Source organism: Nycticebus coucang, chromosome 22 (genome assembly GCF_027406575.1).
Source record: "Nycticebus coucang isolate mNycCou1 chromosome 22, mNycCou1.pri, whole genome shotgun sequence".
Lineage (NCBI taxonomy): Eukaryota > Metazoa > Chordata > Mammalia > Primates > Lorisidae > Nycticebus > Nycticebus coucang.
This window is the reverse complement of record NC_069801.1, coordinates 51317252-51338259: the sequence shown is the minus strand read 5'-3', so window position 1 is coordinate 51338259 and position 21008 is coordinate 51317252. Positions and strand designations below refer to the sequence as shown.

The 21008-nt window shown below is 51.5% G+C and overlaps 1 protein-coding gene across 4 annotated transcripts in view; it reads left to right on the top strand.

The window, feature by feature from the left end:
• The first annotated feature begins 910 nt into the window (after nucleotides 1-910).
• The window catches only part of SSBP3 (single stranded DNA binding protein 3), a 172378-nt gene continuing 152280 nt past the window's right edge, over nucleotides 911-21008 (top strand). For 3 of the 4 annotated variants that reach the window (XM_053576306.1, XM_053576305.1, XM_053576304.1), the window contains exons 1-4: nucleotides 911-1325; nucleotides 2312-2384; nucleotides 2609-2670; nucleotides 5251-5335. In XM_053576306.1, coding sequence (XP_053432281.1) covers nucleotides 1270-1325; nucleotides 2312-2384; nucleotides 2609-2670; nucleotides 5251-5335 — 276 coding nt within the window. In that variant the 5' untranslated portion in view covers nucleotides 911-1269. The remainder of the gene's footprint in view (nucleotides 1326-2311; nucleotides 2385-2608; nucleotides 2671-5250; nucleotides 5336-21008) is intronic. The other variant, XM_053576303.1, reaches the window with a different exon arrangement.

Sequence of the window (21008 nt, the reverse complement as noted above, 5' to 3'; positions counted from 1 at the left end):
TGGCATGTATCCCGCGTCGCAGGGCGCTGAGGTGACGCCCCCCATCCCCTTTCCCTAGCAAAAGCCGAAGGCTAACTTGCCAGGGCTGGCAAACCTTGGAAATTCGGGAGTAATCACTCTCCCTCCTCTTAGCCCAAGTCCCCTGTCTCCTCCCCCCGACTCCCGAAAGCACGCCAAGGGCCATTTTCGCGCGGTTCCACTTTGGGGTTTTCCAAAGTATTTTAATGATCTAGTAAAGGAGCTGCCGCGCGCCTCGGCGCCGGCTCTAGCTGCCCAGCTCTCAGCGTGGAGCCCCGGGCCGGGCGCTCGGAAGCCAGACTGGGCGAGACGGAGGACCGGGGCGGGGCGGGCTGGGGGCCGGGCAAGAGTCTGGGGAGGGGGTCGGGTAGGAGCCCAAAGGGAGGACAGCCAGGAGAGGGAGAGATAAGGGCTGGGCGGGCGCGGGCCACAGCGGGGGGAGGTGAGGGGCAGATAAGGGAGAAGGACGTGGCCGGAGGGAGCGAGTGGCGTCCGCTGGGGGTCTGCACCCCCTCCCCCCGAACGCCGCCGCAGCGCTCCCCACCCCCACCCCGGGGGTACACGCCGCGGGGAGCGCTGGTCAAATCCCCCCTCCTCGCTGGTGCCAGAGACCAGAGCACCCCCAACCCTGTTCGTGTTGCCCCAGCCCCAACTACAGAAGAGAGGCTCGCGCCCCTGGACACCCCCAGCTCGCCTGCAGGAGCAGGGCAGCGACTCCGCGGAGGCGGCGGCAGCGGGGACTGCCGTGGCCGGGCGCTGACAGGGCGTCCCTCCCGGACCGGCCCGGGCCCGCCCCCGCGCGCGCGGATTGGCCCAGGCGGCCATCAATCGCTGGACGTTGACGCCCGCCTCGCTCCCTCGCCCGGGTAGCCACGTTCGGTTGAGCTCCGAGTAGACCAGCGGCAGCGGCGGCGGCAGCGGTGCCGGAGGCGCAGAGGGCGGTGCAGGCGGAGCCGGGCGGGCGCGCAAGCGAGCGGCCGTGCGGGCGGCGGCGGCGGCGGCGGCGGCGGCACCCCAGGCCGAGCCGGCGCGGGAGGAGTTCCAGGGCGATGGGGCCGCGGCCGGGGCTGACGCTTTGACAGCTGGAAAGAGCGCGGAGCCAGCGCCTGGAGGGGAGGGAGGGGAGCGCGGCGAGGAGAGCGCGAGCGAGCGAGCGAGCACCGGGGAGGGGTCCGGGAGCGAGGGGGCAGCTCGGGAGAGCCGGAGCGGTAGCAGCGGCGGTGAGGCTTGGCGCCCTCTTCTCTGCAAACCATGTTTGCCAAAGGCAAAGGCTCGGCGGTGCCCTCGGACGGGCAGGCTCGGGAAAAGTAAGCCCTATTTTGCAAGTGGCGGCCGCGCCACCACCGGGCTGCGGGCGGGGACTGGGGGGCTCTTGCGCCCTCGGGTCCCGGGTCCCCGCGCCGCCTCCCTGGCCCCTTCCTGAGGCCGCGGCGGGTAGCGTGGGAGAGCCCATTGTTGGGAGCCGGTAGAGGTTGGGGTATTAGGGAAGGGGCGCTGGGGGGAGTCGCCGGGGAGGGGACACTTGGTGGCCGCGGGGTGGGCCGGACGCGGGGCCCCGAGGTGAGGGGTAGGCGAGGTCCCACGAGCGAGCCTCGGCGCTCGCCCCGGTCAGGCGCTCGCCGCGGTGGCTGCACTTTGCCCACCGGGCGCGGGCAGGGGGCGCGTGGCTTTTGTAGCCCCGAAGGCTCCTTTTGTCCGCCCGCGGCGTGAGGAGTGTGTGCCGGGGGCTTTGTTCGGCCGGGAGCGCTCTCCCTTCTCTGCCCTCGGTCTCGCCGCCGGCTCCGCGCCCTGCAGGGCGCCAGGCTGGGCACGGACGGCGGCGCCGGCTTGGCCCCAGGCTTGGGGGACAGTTGTTTCGGGGCGAGGTGGTGAGGGTGGCGCTTTGCTGCCCTCTCCAGAGCGCGCCAAGTACCCGGACTCCAGGGCTGAGTCTCCCCGGACCTCCAAAGCTGGGGAGAGGGTTGAAAGAAGAAGAGAGTCGGGAAAAGGAGGGCGACTGTGGGGTTGGTGGCTTTCGAGTTTGAGGGACCTAGGTGGGTTTGGCCACTTGGAAGTTCAAGTTTGGGGGCTGCTCTTCTAGCCCTCAAAGCTTGAGGTAATGTGTTGCCCGGTCTCCACCCCTTAACTTTGCACCCCGTAGTCAGCGTTGGGTGAGTTAGTTGCTACCTCTGGTCAGGACCACAATGGGACAGCGCAGACAGGGCTCAAGGCTGGCTGGCAAGGTCCAGGAGCAGCGCTCGATGGGATCTGACGCCTTCTCTCTCTTTCTCTTTGCCCTCTGCCCACTTTCCAGGTTAGCTTTATACGTCTACGAATATTTACTGCACGTTGGAGCACAGAAATCTGCACAGACCTTCTTATCAGAGGTGAGTGGGACTCCCCCCAGCATCCAGTTTCTTGACACCCCTTCCTCCTCACTGTTCTTAGAGCCTTTGTTTTCAGGAGCAGTCACTGTGGCCACCATTTTGAATTTTTATCACCTTTTGGCATTTATTGTTGGTTGGTCTTCACAGCCTTTTGGCTCTGGGAAGCCCCCGGCCCACCCCCTCAGCTCTGCTCCTCTAAGCTTTCTCCGTTTTCTCTTTTCCAGATTCGATGGGAAAAAAACATCACATTGGGAGAACCGCCTGGGTTTTTGCATTCGTGGTGGTGGTAAGTTTGTGTGATAGTTTTGTGCGTTGTGCTTGTTTTGTTCTGGGCCCTGGGTCCAAACAAACAAAGAGGGAAGGTCTGGAGCGGGCCCTCCATCCCTTTGCCCTCAGCTTTGCACAGAGCAGGCCTCCTCTGGGCATCCAGGCTGAACTGGGCGAGAAGGAAAAGGACAGAGGAGGATGCTCCCTCAAGTTTTTGTACAAAAGCAGCTAAACCTGCAGTGTTGGAGTAGAAACTCTTTTTACATTTCCATCTCACTCTGGGGCACTAGGCAGGGGGCTTGAAAAATCCTTGAAGGATTTTTGTCAATTCTGCATGCTGCTTTAATTAGAGAAGTGGGGGTGGGGCAGAGTGGAAGGGATACCAGGTCTGTTTTACAACTGGACTGTCCCTTCCGTTTTCTTCTATGAGCTAAGAATCTTAAGAGAGGACATCTACTGGAGCCTTCTCTTGGCTCCCTGAGAAAAAGCAAGAGAGGGCTGCCACTTCCTTTAAAGACACTGATTCAGACTCACTGGCCCTTCCTTTCCTCTGTGAGTTAACACAAACCCCCCTCCCCCCAAGCATCCCCCAAACCACAAAGCTTCATTTTACCAAGAACTTAACTGGTCAGAGTCTACCTCCCAGAGTTGCAGTGAGGGGTTTTCTCTTTGTGACACTCTAACCAGGCCTCTGGGCTCTGTGGGTATGGAGGCCAGTGCAGGTCTGGTCTGTGTTAGGTTTGTGGCAATCAAGAGGGAGGCTTAGAGCCAGTGGGAGCCAGTTGCCGGGAGTGTGTGACCTGGGTGTTCCAGGGGACTGATTGTTGGAGTCTTTGACATCCTTCTGAAAAGGAAAAGAAAAGCAGAGTGGCTTGTGATATTTTGGTGGAGTTCAGGAAAATGTAGTGTCCTGTTGTTGGGATCTTTCAGCAAGTTTACCTGATTGCCAGCTCAGGTTACTGTTTCAAGTCTCTTTGAACAGCAGGAGGATGAAGTGTCTGTTCTAACTTGTGCAGAGAAAATGAGTTTTTAATTACTTCTGCCAGCCTGCGAACTGCCGGTGTTGGAGACATTTGTGTGGCCTGAGGATTCCACCTGTAGGAGTAGGTGATAGGTTTTCTGTGTGGTCTTTGGAGGGAGTAGGTAGATGGGGTTGGTGGGGTCTGATTGTCTTGGGTCTTGTAGAAATTTAGGTTTATGAGTGAAAGTTACTTAGAAGGGGCTGGGGAATTTGTAGTTTTAGAAACCTTTAATGTGTGGAATTAATCAAATGTATGAAGCTCCAGAAGGCAGAAAGGAATGTGCTCTGGCCCCCCTCTGCAGCTAGTAAAAGTCCCCGATTTTCCCGTTATACCCAGAATCCCCTGAAGCGGCTGCATCCTTGTCTCAGCCCCAGGAATGCAGTCTGTTGTGCTGGGCTCAGGCGGTGGTAGCTCTGAGTAATTGTGCCTGTGGCCCTGGTTGTTAGAAGTTGCCTCCTGCGATTTGACGCTGAGAAAATGACCTCTGCTTTTTGGAGCGGGAGGAAGCAGTGGAGCTGATCTGGTGAGGGCAGCCTGCATTATTCACACACCTTGAGTGAGATGCTTGTTTGACAGAGCTGGCTGGCTGTGACGGGGACAGGAGCTCTGGGCTGGGAGTGGGACCTTGGTTCTGATGCCCACTTTACCCATCATGTTGGTTCTGTGAGTGTCTAAGATCTCTGATTAATAATGCCAGTGACTTGTCTGTGTTTGTGTCTGGCTGTACTGGTTGACAGAGGACTTGGATGTCTGTTCTCACATAATACAGAGTGTTGCAGTGACCATACAGAATCATGCTGGGGAGTGAGGCAGCTATTTCTAGGCCTGCTCGCTTTCTCTACAGGTGCTTCTCTGAAGAGGGCTCTCTGTTTCCATGGGAAAGGACAAGATACCTGGTTGTAACTTCTCCTTTGGCTCCTTGATGTGTGTTTTTTGGTGGATAGGGGAAAGAGTGGTTCTTGTCTAAGATTTTCTTGGGGGAGGGATTGGATGGGAATGGGGGTGAGGTGGGAAGAGTAAGGGTGTCGGCTGTGGGATTAAGAACCAGTGAGTTTTCTTTATTGCCAGAGTCACCCAGATTGCTATAAATATGAATCATAGTTGTATTTTGACTTTGATGCGTGAACCTTTTTATGAGGCACAGCCATTTTGGTGTCAGGTGGTAAAAGGAGCACGGGTGACACAGGCATGGATTCCTACCCAAATTCCTACCTGTCGTACCAGGGCATCTGTGAGTGGGTTGTATCCTCTCTGAGCTTCAGTTGCTCCATGGGTAAAGTTGAGAGCAAATTGCTCACCTTACAGTATATGGCAGACATGAACAGTCTGGGTTGAGGCATCCAGCACACAGTAGGTGCTTCATAGATGAGACCTGTTATTGTTCCTACAAATTACTGGCTTGGCAGGAGAGGTCGAATCCATTTTGTTTTCTAGGCTGATGTTGCCGGATAAAAGCTGGTGAGGTGGGGTTGAGCCTTTGGGAAACCCGGTACTGTTAGCCCAGGCGTCGTGCACTTGCCGTTGTGTGCGCAAGTCATAATTAGAAACTTGATCTTATTTTATTTTTCAACTTGCAGCGTATTTTGGGACCTTTACTGTGCAGCTCCTGAAAGGAGAGACACTTGTGAACATTCAAGTGAAGCAAAAGCCTTTCATGATTACGTGAGTAACAAATTTTTAATCCTAGCAATAATTACAGGGTTGGATGGCTCTAACTTCTTTAGTACCAGAAGCAAATACACAGCCAGTTGGCAGTGGTCTTTATTTTCTCTTTGCCTTTCTGTTCCCCTTCCTACCTCCCTGGTGCCCTCCCCACCACACCCTCTTCCAACAGTGTTCTAACTTGGTGAATGGTGTTTCATAATGTTGCAGTTATGCAAAAGAGTGCAGATCCCTATCTGGAGAATTAAATGGTATCGTGCAGGGCTCGGAACCGTGTGAGGTTTACGTTTAGGGTGGACAGTTAGCTGGGAGGGGGCAGAGCCTCTTTGGTATTGGTTTAAGAAAAAAGTGACTGCGACCAAAAAAAAAAAAAAGAAAGCAAATATGAAACTTGTGTTTTGGTGTAGAAGGGGTGGTTGAACATGAATGTGGTAGAAAGGACTATTGTTGAACCTTGTAGAGAGCGATCTTTCACTTTATGGTGTGTGTGTGTGTTTGGTAAGGGGCTCAAGTTGTGTGTACTAAGATGACGTGTACTCCGAGACCCTCAGCTACTCTGCAGTGCTGTGCCTGAAATATTCTTATGAAGATGGTTAATTTCATCAGGTTCAAGTATTTTTTTCCCCGTCGTTCATTTCTTCCTGGATGAATTTCTTAAGATTTATGAAATTATTGCAGGAGAGACACCTGCCCTGTGTCCATCTCTCATGGCACTACTCTTCAAAAAAAAAAGGGGGGGGGGGCGGCGCCTGTGGCTCAGTGAGTAAGGCGCCGGCCCCATATGCCGAGGGTGGTGGGTTCAAGCCCAGCCCTGGCCAAACTGCAACAAAAAAAATAGCCGGGCGTTGTGGCGGGCGCCTGTAGTCCCAGCTGCTCGGGAGGCTGAGGCAAGAGAATCGCTTAATCCCAGGAGTTGGAGGTTGCTGTGAGCTGTGTGAGGCCATGGCACTCTACCGAGGGTGATAAAGTGAGACTCTGTCTCTACAAAAAAAAAAAAAAAAAGGGGGTCTCCAGACTTGCTTGGAGTCAGACTTTATGCTCTAACAACACAGATTAGGGTATTTCTGGGGGAGTTGGAAGGGGAAGTGTCTGAAGGTCTTTTGTGCCCTCCCTCCAGGTCCTGCTTCCAGGTGGCCCTGCAGATGGTTAAGTGTGTGTGTGTGTGTGTGTGTGTGTGTGTGAGAGAGAGAGAGAGAGATCTCTGCACACAACAGGTGTGATCTGTTCTTGTTTTTCTGCATGAAGTGGGTAGGAATGGTTCTGGGAGTCCATGGGGGTTGGTTTCTTGACCATCATCAGGTTCCCACCTGCTTGTCCAGACCCTCTGAGTTCTTTGCATGCAGAGGTTGAACTGGACTAGGAGACCAGAACCTTTCTGGTTAAGTTTCACAAATGGTCAGATCCCATTACCGTGAATGTCTTCATGGTGAAAATTTCTCCTGTAATAGGAGGCAGAGACTTAGCTGGAGGCCCCTACAGGTTTCACGATACAGTTTTGTTGTGAATGAAAAGTTAACGCCTTTCCCGAGGAATACAGAGGAAATTGACCCCTTCTTTTGCACTCTCCAGGGTTGAAAAAGAGAAGCTGGTGGATGGTACTTCTGGCCTGGTCAACTTTAAGTAGTGAAAGGAGAGGTGACTGATTCACTTGTCATGTAGTTCTTATGGGAAAATCCCATGGTGATGGGTGGCGCCTATAGCTCAGTGGGTAGGGTGCTGGCCACATATATCCGGGCTGGTGGGTTCAAACCCTGCCCAGGTCAGCTAAAACAATAATGACAACTGCAACAACAACAACAAAATAGCCAGGTGTTGTGGTGGGTGCCTGTAGTCCCAGCTACTTGGGAGGCTGAAGCAAGAGAATTGTTTAACCCCAAGAGTTTGAGGTTGCTGCGAGCTGTGATACCACAGCACTCTCTACCGAGGGCAACATCGTGAGACTATGTCTCAAAAAAATAAAAACGATCCCATGCTGATGATCATAGAGTTTCTGAACTGGAGGTTGGGGGAGGCTAAGAGGTGCAGCAGCCACATAAAAATAGTTGGTAAGGTAGGGTGCAGTGGCTCACGCCTGTAATCCCAGCACTTGGGAGGCCGAGGCAAGTGGATTGCCTGAGCTCACAGGTTCGAGACCAGCCTGAGCCATAGCGAGACCTCATCTCTAAAACAGTAGCTAGGGGTTGTGGCAGGTGTCCGTAGTCCCAGCTACTTGGGAGGCTGAGGCAACAGAATTGCTTGAGCCCAAGCGTTGGAGGTTGCTGTGAGCTGTGATGTCACAGCACTCGACCGAGAGTGACAAAGTGAGACTCTGTCTCCAAAAAAAAGAAAAGTTGGTGAATTTGTGCTACCTAGTAAAAACCTTGTAGTTTAAAAAAAATTGTTTTTAAATCTATGGATGGCCCACACTTTGTTGTTAGTCTTGCTGCTATGCAAAATGGTTTTATTGTAGAGTAGGGACTTGTGTGTGTGTGTGGGGTACGCCTATTTCAAACCAGTCTCTTGATATAGGACATCTATGCTGTGTTTTGGTGGTATCTGTCAGAGGAGTCGAGATTTAACTAAGTTCGGTGCTCTAATAAATGTGAGACTCTTTTTTGGCAACGTGTGATATAGTCTGCCATCTTGAAACTATGGCAACAGTGTAAGTTCGTATGGGGGTTTGCTTTCCATGATTTGCTGAGGAATGACAGTAGAATTGTGTAGAGATTGTGAGGTAGGTGCTGACATTTAGAAGATGCTATGAAGCGATGAGGTCATGTGCACTGAGGCCTATGATTCATAGGTTTGGGAATCAAAACCTGCTTTTTTGGATCGGGCTCTACTGTGTCCTGTGGCCTGCATGTCAGGTCACGTGGGAGGAGGGATGGCGTGATGAATGGGGACTATGAAGAGGTTACAGGGTGGCATTGAGTTGAAGGGGTGGTGGCAGAGAAGCAACTGGAAAATTCAGAAATACTTATGAAAATTAAGAAAAGGAGCCCTCTTTTTTTGTTTGTCCTTCTCAGATCTTTTTTTTTTTTTTTTTGTAGAGACAGAGTCTCACTTTATGGCCCTCGGTAGAGTGGCATGGCGTCACACAGCTCACAGCAACCTCCAACTCCTGGGCTTAGGGGATTCTCTTGCCTCAGCCTCCCAAGTTGCTGGGACTACAGGCGCCCGCCACAACGCCCGGCTATTTTTTGGTTGCAGTTTGGCTGGGGCCGGGTTTGAACCCACTACCCTCGGTATATGGGGCCGGCACCTTACCGACTGAGCCACAGGCGCCGCCCTGTCCTTCTCAGGTCTTTATCTCATTTCTCCGTTTGGTAGCTACCATCTTGTTAGCCCTCATTCCTTTTTGCTAGAATTATTGCGAGAGCTTCTTGCTGAAACCCTGTGTGCCTTGGGTCTCCTTCTTGGAGGACTTTTACCATAGTTCTCTACACACGTTGATCTCCCTTTCATCTCAAGGTGTATAAAAATGACCGGCTCATGCCTGTACTCCTAGCACTCTGGGAGGCCGAGGTGGGTGGATCGTCTGAGCTCATGTTTCAGACCAGCCTGAGTGAGAGCGAGACCCCCCTCTCTGCTACAAATAGGAAAATTAGCTCAGGATGGGCGTCTGTAGTCCCAGCTTCTTAAGAGGCTGAAGCAAGAGGATCGCTTGAGCCCAAGATTTGAGGTTGCTGTGATACTTTGCCTAGGATGACAGAGTGAGACTCTGTCTCAAAAAAACAAAACAAAACAAAAAACTCACCTATGCAGAGCCCCTTTTGGCAGTTTTCCATATTCTGGGCCACTGTGCAAAGTGCTAAAGGTTCAGTCTCTCACTTCATCCTGCTGGTGACCCAATGAGAGAAGGCATGTTGTTAACTCCACTTTACAGATAAAGAAACTGAGACACAGAAAGGTTAGTTCCCAGTGGGTAAGTTTTGAGTTAAGAGTGCACACACAGGTCATGACTGCTTCCAGAGTGGGTGTTCCAAACACTGCCTGGCTGGGCCCCACCGGCCCATGGCAAGTAATGTTTGTTTGTGCTGTTCCAGCTCACTTCTCACTTACGGTCCTCTTTTAGATGGCCGCTTACTAGTTTTTTCCATGGTAGAGATCACAAGCTGTTCATCTCTGTAGCTCCAACAACACCTCGCACATAGTAGGGACACTTGCTGTTTCGGTGAAGGAATTAAGATAAAGGTAAGAGCGAATAGGTAATTTGAGGTCAGTGAGTAACTCAGGCTGGAACAGTCAGTGGAAAATTGGAAGGTGTTCTTTTGGTGACTCAGTTTTTGTGGGTGATCTTGAACAAGGTGATTATAATGTCAGTTAACTAGTTGCCTTAAATCCTTCCTAGAAAATCCAGTGGAGCGTAAATAAGAGTGTCTGTTAACTGACTTCCTGTCAAGGAGATTCAGAGGTTCTCAGGGTATGGGCAGTTTGTATAGCCCAGATAGCAGACCCAGTCTTTGGGGGATAGTAAGTGCTTATGGGGGGAGGGATAAGGAGAGAGTCCTGATTCCTGTGGGGCTGAAAAGGACCAGGATCTTCCATTTGGGGCCCCAGCTCTTTCAGGGAAATGATATTGAGATCCTGGCAAATCTTACCCCCTTCCTGAGACTTGGGCTAAAATTTAGTTCCAGGTCAAGGCCAGGCTGTTGGGCCTCGGTGGGGAGGGGATTTAGACTTGCCTTGAGTTGGCAAGTTTTTGAGCCACAGTCTGTTTCCCCCTCACACCCTGGCCACTTGAGTTTTCTTGGCTTTTTTCTTTCTAAGGCCGAGAGTCTGATGTCAACCACCTGTCACCTGGAGTGCTGGGAGACTTGGTATCTGGGTGGGCTTTTCTGAGAAATTGGTTGGCCTTAAAGCAGAACAGGCTCTGGGGCCATGGGAGGAGGGCCCTTGTTGGGATTTCCTTGCTGTTACTGTTAGGCCAGAGCAGTGCTGCTCAGAGTGTTGACAAAAACCTGTGAGGTCCCCTTGGAGCATCCCTTTGGGTTCTCTTAGACCAGTGGTTCTCAACCTTCCTAATGCTGCGACCCTTTAATACAGTCCTGCGGGTTGAGAACCGCTGTCTTAGACGCTGTTTGTCTGGGTCCTGTCCTTTGTAGAGTGGACGTTGCTAACTACGTGAGCGTCCCTTAGTCTGGGCAAGTGGTGTCATGACTGCCTTCTCCACTTTGATCTGCTCCAGGGGGAACCTGAGGGGTCATTGCGGAAGTGTCTTTGGTGCCTTCAAACTACCAGCAATCCCTTTCCTCCTTGTGGTGGCTAATTTCGTGTTTTTTTTTTTTGAAACAGAGTCTCGCTCTGTTACCCTAACTCTTTTACCTCTGTCAGCCTGCTGTGGTGTCAGCCTAGCTCGCAGCAGCCTCCAACTCCTGGGGTCAAGTAATCCTCCTGCCTCAGCCTCCCAAGTAGCTGGGACTATAGGTGCCCACCATGAATCTGGCTGATTTTTCTATTTTTAGTAGAGACAGGGTCTACGTCTTGTTCAGGCTGGTCTTCAGCTCCTGAGCTCAAGGGATCCTCCCACCTCAACCTCCTGAGTAATTAGGACTGGAGGTATGAGCCACTTACACCTGCCTGGCCTTCTCCTAGTCTCTTACTCAGGAACTATAATTATGGGTAAGTTGTATCTCCTTTTCTTCTATAACAATTACCTTTTCTTCAGTTCCCCTCCTTTTTTTTTTTTTTTTTTGGAGACAGTGTCTCCCTCTGTTGCCCAGGCTAGAGTGCTGTGGCATCAGCCTAGCTCACAGCAACCTCAAACTCCTGGGCTCAAGCATTCCTCCTGCTTCAGCCTCCCAGAGTGTTGGGATTACAGGCGTGAGCCACTATGCCCAGCCTGGTGTTTTCCTTTTGGTGGAAAGAGTGGAGTAGGTACGGCCCTGAAGTGGCCTTGAGGCTGAAGATGCTAGAAACTAGAGTATGCATTGCTCACGTCCGCTGTGCTCTTTGTGACACATTTTCATGGTGATTGTGGTTGGACCTCACAGCTGCCTTGTTGGCTGGGTTTTGTTGTAAAATATCATTCCCACTTTACAGATAAGGAAACTGAGGCCTGGAGTTTAGGTGGCTTGTCCTAGGGCCTGGAGCCTGGTGATGGCAATGTGGGCCTAGAAATTCTCTGTCTTTCCAGTTCATGGACTGGTTTTCCAAACTCCAGGCCCCTCAGCTTTTGATGACACTGATTTGATAGAGAATCCCTGTGAAACAGAAGGAAAGTTTTGGCATTTGACCTGAACTGTCCCTGGCACCTAATTGGTGCCCCATATGTGTTCACTAAAGAAATGAACTTAGCAGAATTGAACTGAAGCCCCTGAGAGGGGAATGGCAAAGTCCCTGGCAGAGGTGAGACCTGAACTCTGGGACGGGAGTTTGTTATGGTGCAGTGGCTCTTAACTTTTGGCAGGAAATATGTGATAAAAACTATGGGCTTTATTTCCAGAAAATGCACGTGTCCCCGTAAAGGAGACTTTGTAGGTGATTTCAGGAGGTTCATGGACAGCTGCTCCAAACCCCAGGCCTCTCTGTGAGAACTTCAGGGTGAAATGGACACGGAGTCCCGTGACCTTGGCGAGTCTTCTCTGTCTGCCTCAGTTTCCCTGCTCTGAAGACCTGAGGTCTCTTTCAGGTTGGCCATTGTATACCCCCAGCTCAGTGGTGTTGGCTTCCTTAGCCCTGTGGTTGCTGGCCCCTGGCCCCACCCTGCACACCCAGTAGTGAGACTGTGCATGGGGAGGGCTTTTAAAGTAGGAAAGTGCCCCTGGAGTGGTGGGCGTGGGTGGGCGTAGGCGGGAGCCAAGGTATCTGCGGCTGTGTGGCAGGGGTCCAGCGTCCTTGGTGGCTTTGAAATAGCAAAGTGATATTTGAGAGGACTCTCCTTGGATGTGCTGAGCTGAGGTTCCTGCCAGGCAGGCAGTGTCCACGCCTGCCAGAACCCTGTGGGGGAAGGGTGAGAGGGTGGCAGTGCGGGCAGGAATAGGAGGAGGAGGCCTGCAGCTGGGCTTCAGGGAGCTGGGGCTGTGCTCTCCCCAGCGATAAGCCAGCCTAGCTATCTGCCCAGAGGTCCTGGCAAGTTCATGGCATTGCCTTTGGCTCTGACCCTTGGCACCTTTGTATGGCAGATTAGAAAAACAAAGCATGCACACAGTATTTTTTCCTTTTCATGCCCCTTAGAGCTGAAGATTTTGTGTTGAGTGCCTTCTCTGGGCTCCTATCCCTCTTCCTGCGATTCCTCTTAACCCCAGAGGCTGCCAGGCTCCTCCATCGGTAGCTAATTAAACATTAAATGAGAAACTGGAATTGCATTTTGCCAGAATTTGAGTAGTGCAGTCACCTTAATAGGTTTCAAGTGGCAGCAAGACCCTACATTGCAAATCCTTGCCCTTTATTTCAAGGCGGGAGGTGGGGGTGTGTGTTGAGGGGGTTAGCAGTGAGGACCCAAACAAAGTTTTTGGCAGTGGTCACTTCATTTGAACTCCCAGACCAGCAGTGTGCACCAGCCTTTTGCATAATGCCATCTTTGTTAGCTAAGCATTTGCAAATTTGGACCGAGAGTGAGCTCTGCGCCAGCCGGCACTTGGAGGGAGCTGGGAGACACCCAGTTCTCCTGCAGCGTTGGGTAGGTCATCTCAGTTTTGTAAGGGCGGCAGGATCTTTACTGGGGACCCCGGGCCGAGGGTGTCTGGCTCGCTTCCCTTGGCCTCTGTGCCTCTGTGTGTTCAAGTCTTACAGGGAGAAGTAGCAGGGAGGTGCGTGTGCTTGGGGGACTGACAGCCAAGATAACAGAAATGTTACACTAGCTGTATAGCCTTTACAATAGTGTCTGAGGGTTTAGCGTATTTAGAAAAATTAATCTTTTTTAGCTTGGTAATAATTCTGACCACGGCACAAGTGCATTAGACGATTCACATAAACTTCTTTAATACATGTGGCTGGGAGCTTACAGCAAACAATGATGATTGTTTGTTTTTGATTCGCCAGGGTAATGGGGTTTTTTTGTAGCCCTGGTGAGATGAGTTTTAGGAATAGTTTTTTTTCTATTTGCGTGTCTTTTTCTGGGCTTTGAGTCCCCTGGATTCCTAGGGGTTTGGGCACTGACTGGTTGGGACTCCTACTTGAATTCTAGTCCCCGGCCTGCCATGGCATGGCTGGATGGACTTTGGGACCCTCAGTTTCCCCATCTGTAGAATGGGGGAAATGGTGCTTTCTTTGCCTGGTGGTTGTGAGGGCTAAGTAATAAGGCGTGGTCATCCTTCAGGATCCATGGGGGATTGGTTCCAAGACCTCTCCCACTCCGCCCAACCCATCTAACGCTCTTGTCTCACCCCTGCACCTGTGCAAGGAGCAGAGCTGGTAGTTCTGCCATAGGCTGGCACTGATAAGTGCTCCCCTGAGACATCTGTGCCCTTATCTGTCTTGGGCAGAGTGGTCCTGCATGTGGCCACTGCACAGCTAACTGGTAAGGCCCAGAGCATTTGCCCCTGGGTATTAGCAGGTACCTAGATTTGAATTTCAGCTTCATAATCCTTGTTAGCTGTGGGGGCCTTCCTCTCTCAAAGTCCATCTCTTTGCTTAAAATGGGCACAAGGGTTGTCCTCGCGCAGCCCACCATGGGGAGGACCGTGAGAAAGGCATGGAACGCTGTCCAAGGGTCCAGGGAAAATGAGTTGTGCTGTGAGATACTCTGCAAATGTTGATAGGGATGAACAGGACTGAAAGTCCTTAAACAAGGGGTCTTGCGTCATCCTCTGGGCTATATATCCTGCCCTGGCAGGTACTTAGACGTTACCTGGTTTTCTTTTGATTATGTGAAGGAGTCCCAAAAAGGAGGCTTAAATAAGAGAAGCTGAGCTTGAGAAGAGGAGTGTTGCCATTGCAGGTCCGTGGGAAGCCGGTTCCATACGTACATACGTTGGTTTCTGGGGTGATCAATCTGCCCCCAGACCAGGAAGGAGTACAAGACAGTGCTGAGTTTCGAGGCTCCTGAGCCCCTGCTCTACTCACTGTTGAATTGCAGTAACAGATGCAATCTAGGATGTGCTAGTGCTTGAAGAAAATCTTGAGGAATGACCTTGTGCTTCTGAGAGACCAGCCTGCAGAGTCAGGACAGAGGTGGGGGAGCAGATGAACAGCCCTACCCCTGTGTGGCAGTGGGAAATATATTTAATATAGGTGTAAATAGGATTGCAGTTGATTGAATTGGGCATCTTATGAGCGGGGAAACTGAGGCGCTGAGAGGAAAGATTCCCTGCCTGAGCTCACCAGCATGACTCAAACCTGGAAACCCTACCGAGGTCCAGGACTTTTTCCTTTGCTTTCTGTACTCATGAGCTATGCGGACACGGCCACCTTAAGTAACCTCTGTGCCTCAGTTGCCTCATGTGCTAAGGTTGTCACGAGGATTAAATGAGCTTGCACAGGTGCATACAGTCTACATAATAGTGCCTAGCACAGTGCAAGTGACACGTAAATGTGTTCTGTCATTTTTCTCCTTTCATCTCTGGCTTGGTAAGAGTCTTGGCTTCACGGTGATTGATAGCTGGGTGGCGGCAGAGTGAGGTCAGTGTGAGGCATGTGCCAGTGGAGTGGGCTTGCTTACCTTGTCCCTATTTTTCCGACACTTTTGAGCAATGTGCGGGTAGGGGGGGATTATACATGCAGCCTCCAAACCAGCCCCGCTGCTCACAAGGATGAAATGAGTTGGCACATGCGTGCTGCTGGCGGCACCTGGCCCAGGGTTGTCTGATTTCTTCTCTCGCAGCCTCTTCTCATGTTGGTGGAACCCAGAACAGGTTCTTTGCTCGGGAGCTTGGCCCCTTCCCTGTGATCCCCACTTGGTGTTGTACCTGAGAGAGGTCTTTTGCTCTCCTGCCAACTAATCCTTCCGGAGAGCAGGTGCTAGCTCAGAATGTGGCTGCTGTTGCCAGGTCTGCTAGAACCTCCTATGAAAAGACACCGCTTTTTTCTTCCCAGGAGCTCTGAACTCTCTTATTCGTTTGTTATTGGTTGCATGGAAGGAGTTATTTGAAATCAGTTGTGTCTTTCCATTCCTGCTTCTGGAAGGGAAGCCCCTGGCGCTTTATGTCCATCCCCTTTCTGCACCTCATTCCTGGGGCCTGTTCGAGAGTCTTGAAGACATGCTGAGGTTGGTGAGCAAGACTGAACCTTGAGAGTGATGGGTTTATTTAAGCCATCAGGTGTGTTAAGTACATGTCTTAATGAAGACGGACAAGTGGCACATGGTGAAGCATCGTTCTGTAAACTGTGAGTTGTGACCCATCAGTACATTGTGGAACCAACTTAGTGGGTCATGACTGACAAGTACAGAGAGAGCAACAACCGTACTGCACAGAGTAGACGTAAGTATCGCTTCTGGAAATGTCTGTTTTGAGTGATTTCTATGTGTATATAAATATATGTGCCCTGGGTGTATGATGTAAAATTTGCCTATTTGTGGGGCTCAGCCTTTCCAAAAGGCACTAGCTCAGAGAGAGCTGAGACTGAATCTTGATTCCTATAGGTTGAGTGTGTTGGGTCAAATGGCAGGTGATTGCTGAGCCTCAGTTTCCAGATCTGTACTAAGAAGGAAATCATCCCTACCTCAGAGAGTTGCTGGCTGCATCCAGAGTGGGCCCAGGAGGCAGTTGGCACCTTTGTCTCTGTGGTTTGTCACCGTATTTTTAGTGCACTGAACCCAGAAGGTGCTCAACAGATGCTTGGTGAATGCTGAGTCAGCAGTAGTTCCTGCTTAAACGGGTGGGACCGGGGCGTGGACCCCTCTGGAGAAGGCCTGAGTGGGCAGGGACACTTGCTTCTCAACGGCAGAGTCGCATGGCTTTCTGGATGAAGCCCAAGAACTTTGCAACTTGTCCCTGCTGACTGGCCGCAGGACAGCCCTTCCTGCTTGTCTGTGACTGAGGTGGGGGTCCCCTGCCCCCTGTGGAGGGTGTTGTCTGAACAGGGCTCAGGCTATGGCCACCGCTAGAATCCTGAGAATAGGTTGCAGGGCGTCTATTGACCCAGCCTCCCAAATTCCCTGTCCCCTCCTGGTGACAGCTGTTTGCACAGCTCCTTGGACAGGCTTTGTGTCCCCTGCCCTTTGTGTGTTTGGGTGAAGTGCCTGACATTTCACTTGTGTTTCCCAGTCCTGTGACCTGAAGAAGCTCGGCTTGCTCCCTGGGGCCACTGTCTGAGCTTTTCCTCTGATCCCTCTTTACTAGTCACAAAAGGCTGTTTGAGAGAGGAGGCTCTGGGAGGGGCCTGGCTGCCCCACATGCAGGATGCTGGCAGCCCTGCCCGCTCTTAGGGTGGAGAGAGCATAGTTTTGCAGGCATCGTTGAGTGGCAGTGGGTTGGTGGACAGTTACTCCTGGGTGCTGCTGCCTGCCTGGTGCTGCAGTGGTGTGGTGGGGCCTGATGCAGCATCATGGATAATACTCAGGATTTGGACTTAGATGGCCAGGGTACAAGTTCTGATTCTTTCACTTGACCTTGGGTACGTTACTTGGCCTCTCTGAGCGCTCATTTGTTCACCTGCGATATGAAAGCACATGAAAGAAAGGCTGGCTGAGAGGTAAGAGCCTGTGAATGCTCTGTGAATTGTGGTCCCCTTTTGAGAAGGCCGTTTCAAATTGATACCGTCCATCAAGTCATAGAAGGCATGTCGAGACGGAGCCGCTCAGTTTCCAGAAGGGGAAACTGAGGCCTGGAGTAGGACTTTAATACAGCAAGTCTGAGGCTGCATGTGTTCCAGATGCCTGTGGCGGCCACGACTGGAGAAAACCTCCCCGAGAGGCCTGCGTCTGCGCCTGTGCCATCCTTGAGGAATTTTGCAGCTTTCTTTGGGAGAGGCCAAGAGCTTCCTGTGGCTTTGGCCATCCGGCCAGTGCTGAGGGGGCAGGCGGCCCAGTGGGCAGGCCTGGTGTCGGGCGCGTGCACGCGGCTGGTCTTTTCTCGCCGGCTTTTAGAAGGCTTCCAGTAGAAAATGTTATCCGCTCTCTGGAGGCCCTTCCTCTTGGCAGCGCTGGCTGCCTGCCGGCCAGCTCCGCCCAGAGTCACTCGTGTTACGGGCGGCAGTGCTGGGCGCAGGGCTTACTGTGGTCTCCGCTGGGCAGCCGCTTCCAGAGGGAGTTTTACAGCATGCCGGGGAACTTCAGCCACCACGTTACCTCCGAGTCGCCTGCCCATGATTTCAGCAGAGCATTTCAGCATCAGGGACGCCAATACAATTTGAGTTAGTTGTGATGGCTGCCACTTTAAATACTGCAGTGAATTTCTGTCAGCGCGCTAACGCGTGGAATGGGGGAATTGCAGAAAACTTGATCACCAGAGTGCTTCAGTCGATGCTGACCCCGAGCTATAGAAAATGAACTTAAATCTAGTTGACTGTCGCCACATACTTTCTTTGCTGTTACTTTGCTAGCAGCATGTTCGTCAGAGGGAACTTGAGAAGAAGAATCTAATGACAGTTGGAACGTTTGCCTCCGGAGAGTGGCAATCTTCCACGGGAGTTGGGTGGGGAGTTCTTGGAGAGGAAAAATTACTAAATGGCATCGTGTGGCTTAGTAACAATTCATCCCTTATTTAAATTAATGCAGCAAATTAGTGTTTATTGAGCACTTACTATGAGTGAGACTCTTCAGAAGTATTCTCCCTCTCTCTCTTTTTCTGAGGTGGAATCTCACTCTATTGCCCTGGGTAGAGTGCCCTGGCATCAGCCTCGCTCACAGCAACCTCAAACTCCTGGAGTACAAGTGATCCTCCTGCCTGAGCCTTTCAAGTAACCTTCTACAAACCTTCACACCTGGCTAATTTTTCTATTTTTTTTTTTTGCAGTTTTTGACTGGGGCTGGGTTTGAACCCGCCACCTCCAGCATATGGGGCTGGCGCCCTACTCCTTTGAGCCACAGGTGCTGCCCGATTTTTCTATTTTTTTAGTAGAGGCTAGTCTTGAACTCCTGAGCTCAAGGCATCCTCCTTCCTCAGCCTCCTGACAAGACAGGCGTGAGCCATCGTACCCAGCCCTCAAAAGGATTCTCAGTCACTTCTCTGCCTGTTTGGGCAATATAGGGGTGGGGCATTCTTCCCATTTCACAAAAGGAAGAAATGATACCAATAGCAAACAATTATTGAGTGCTAACTGTATGCCAGGTACCATTCTAAGCACCTGAGGTTTTATCTCATGTCAGTCTCGGAACAACACTGTGGGTTAAGTTTCATCTTGATTCCCCTTGTGGAGGTAAAGAAGTAATGTTGAAGGTAGACTTCAATTTAGCTTTGTCTTTTTGTAAAGTACCACTCACTGCTAGACCATGCTGCCTATCTAAGAATTAATACCAGATTTGGCTTTTTTTTTTTTTTGAGACACAGTTTTACTCTGTCATCCTAGATATAGTGCCATTGTGTCGTCATAGTTCACAACAACCTCAAATTCTTAGGCTCAAGCCATCCCTATGCTTCAGCCTCCTGAGTAGCTGGGACTACAGGAGTGCAGCATGACACCCAGCTAATTTTTCTGTTTTTTTTTTTTTTTGTTTGTTTGTTTGTTTTTGTAGAGATAGAGTCTCACTTTATGGCCCTCGGTAGTGCCATGGCCTCACACAGCTCACAGCAACCTCCAACTCCTGGGCTTAAGCGATTCTCTTGCCTCAGCCTCCCGAGTAGCTGGGACTACAGGCGCCCGCCACAATGCCCGGCTATTTTTTTTTTTTTTTTTTTTTTGGTTACAGTTTGGCCGGGACTGGGTTTGAACCCGCCACCCTCGGTATATGGGGCCGGCGCCCTACGGACTGAGCCACAGGCGCCGCCCTAATTTTTCTGTTTTTAGCAGAGATAGGTCTTGCTCTTGCTCAGGCTGATCTCAAACTCCTAAGCTCAACCAATCCACCTGCCTTGGCCTCCCAGAGTGCTGGGTTTACAGGTGTGAGCCACTGCACCCAGCCAAGTAATTTATGACTCATTTCCAGAGTGGGTTGATAACTTGGGGGCGGGGAGGGGGGCTAGCAGGCCCAGGTGGGAGATGGATGAATCTAGAGCTCTGCTTCTGTGATGCGGTGTTCCTCAGGGTACAGGGTAGAGGAACTGAGCTGCTCTGCGACTTGTATAACTTAAAGAACAAGCTTTCTATCTCTCACTTACAAGGCCCCCTTTTACTAATCCCCTACTACCCCCTGTGGACTCCAGGCTTGAAAATATTTTACTTAAAAAGAGATTGCATGGGCTCGGCACCTGTAACTCAGTGGCTTGGGCGCTGGCCATATACCAGAGCTGGTGGGTTCAAATCTGGCCCGGGCCTGCCAAACAACAGTGACGGCTGCAACCAGAAGATAGTCAGGCATTGTGGCGGGTGCTTGTGGTCCCAGCTGCTTGGGAGGCTGAGGCAAGATAGTCACATGAGCCCAGGAGTTTGAGGTTGCTGTGAGCTGTGACGCCACAGCAGTCTACTGAGGGTGACATAATGAGACTCTGCCTCAAAAAAAAAAAAAAAAAAAAGAGATTGCATTGAGTCACCATTAATTTTCATGAAGAGATCTGAAAATCAAGAACTATATAGTCACTGGTTAGATTTTCTCATCAGCTCAGGGGAATCAGTGTGAGCATACAAGATTAGGAGAATTCTAGTCAACAGAAGACATTAAGAATTTTAGTTCCTGGGCGGCGCCTGTGGCTCAGTGAGTAGGGCATCAGCCACATATGCCCAGGGTTTGCGGGTTCAAACCCAGCCCCTGCCAAACTGCAACAACAACAACAAAAAAAATAGCCGGACATTGTGGTGGGTGCCTGTAGTCCCAGCTGCTCAGGAGGCTGAGGCAAGAGAATCGCGTAAGCCCAAGAGTTAGAGGTTGCTGTGAGCCGTGTGATGCCACGGCACTCTACCCGAGGGCGGTACAGTGAGACTCTGTCTCTACAAAAAAAAAAAAAAAAAGAATTTTAGTTTCCATTTCAGTTCATGAAGACCCGATTCTTTTTGCGCTTAAAAAAATACCAGTGATGCTGGGCGAGGTGGCTCATGCCTGTAATCCTAGCACTCGGGGAGGCCAAGGTGGGTAGATTGTGTGGGCTCATGGATTCAAGACAAGCCCGAGCAAGAGCAAGACTCTGTCTCTAAATATAGCCGGGCATTGTGGCAGGTGCCTGTAGACCCAGCTGCTTGGGAGGCTGAGGCAGGGAATTGCTTGAGCCCAAGTTTGAGGTTGCTGTGAGCTGTGATGCCACAGCACTCTACCAAGGGCAACAAAGTGAGACTCTGTCTCCAAAAAAAAAAAAATACCAGCAATACCTCAAGAGTCCTCAGTAAAGTTTTCCAGAGACCTGGCGAGAATCTGTAGGCAGGAGCCACTTAGCAGTGTAGTTGATGCCTTCTGACTCTGTCCTGGAGTGGCAAGGGTTGGCTTCTGTGAAGGGGGAAGTACCTCCTGTTTCCCCCAGGAGTCAGGAAGAGGAAGGTTGGGATGCAGGGTGCTCTCTGGATGTGCCAAGTCACCTACCCCACTCCCTGGTTGGTGCAAGCAAGGCTTCCCTGCTAGGGGGATGCAGCTTAGAGGGCAGGTGCTTGAGGAATGGAAGACCCAGTGGAGGAAGGCCCCTGGCTGCAGGAGGCGCTGCAGAGCCCCCACTCCCTGGATAGCAATTCTAAAGTCATCTTCTCTCCGCTAGACTTTCCTGCTTGGTAGCTCTGTAAGTTCGGACAGGTG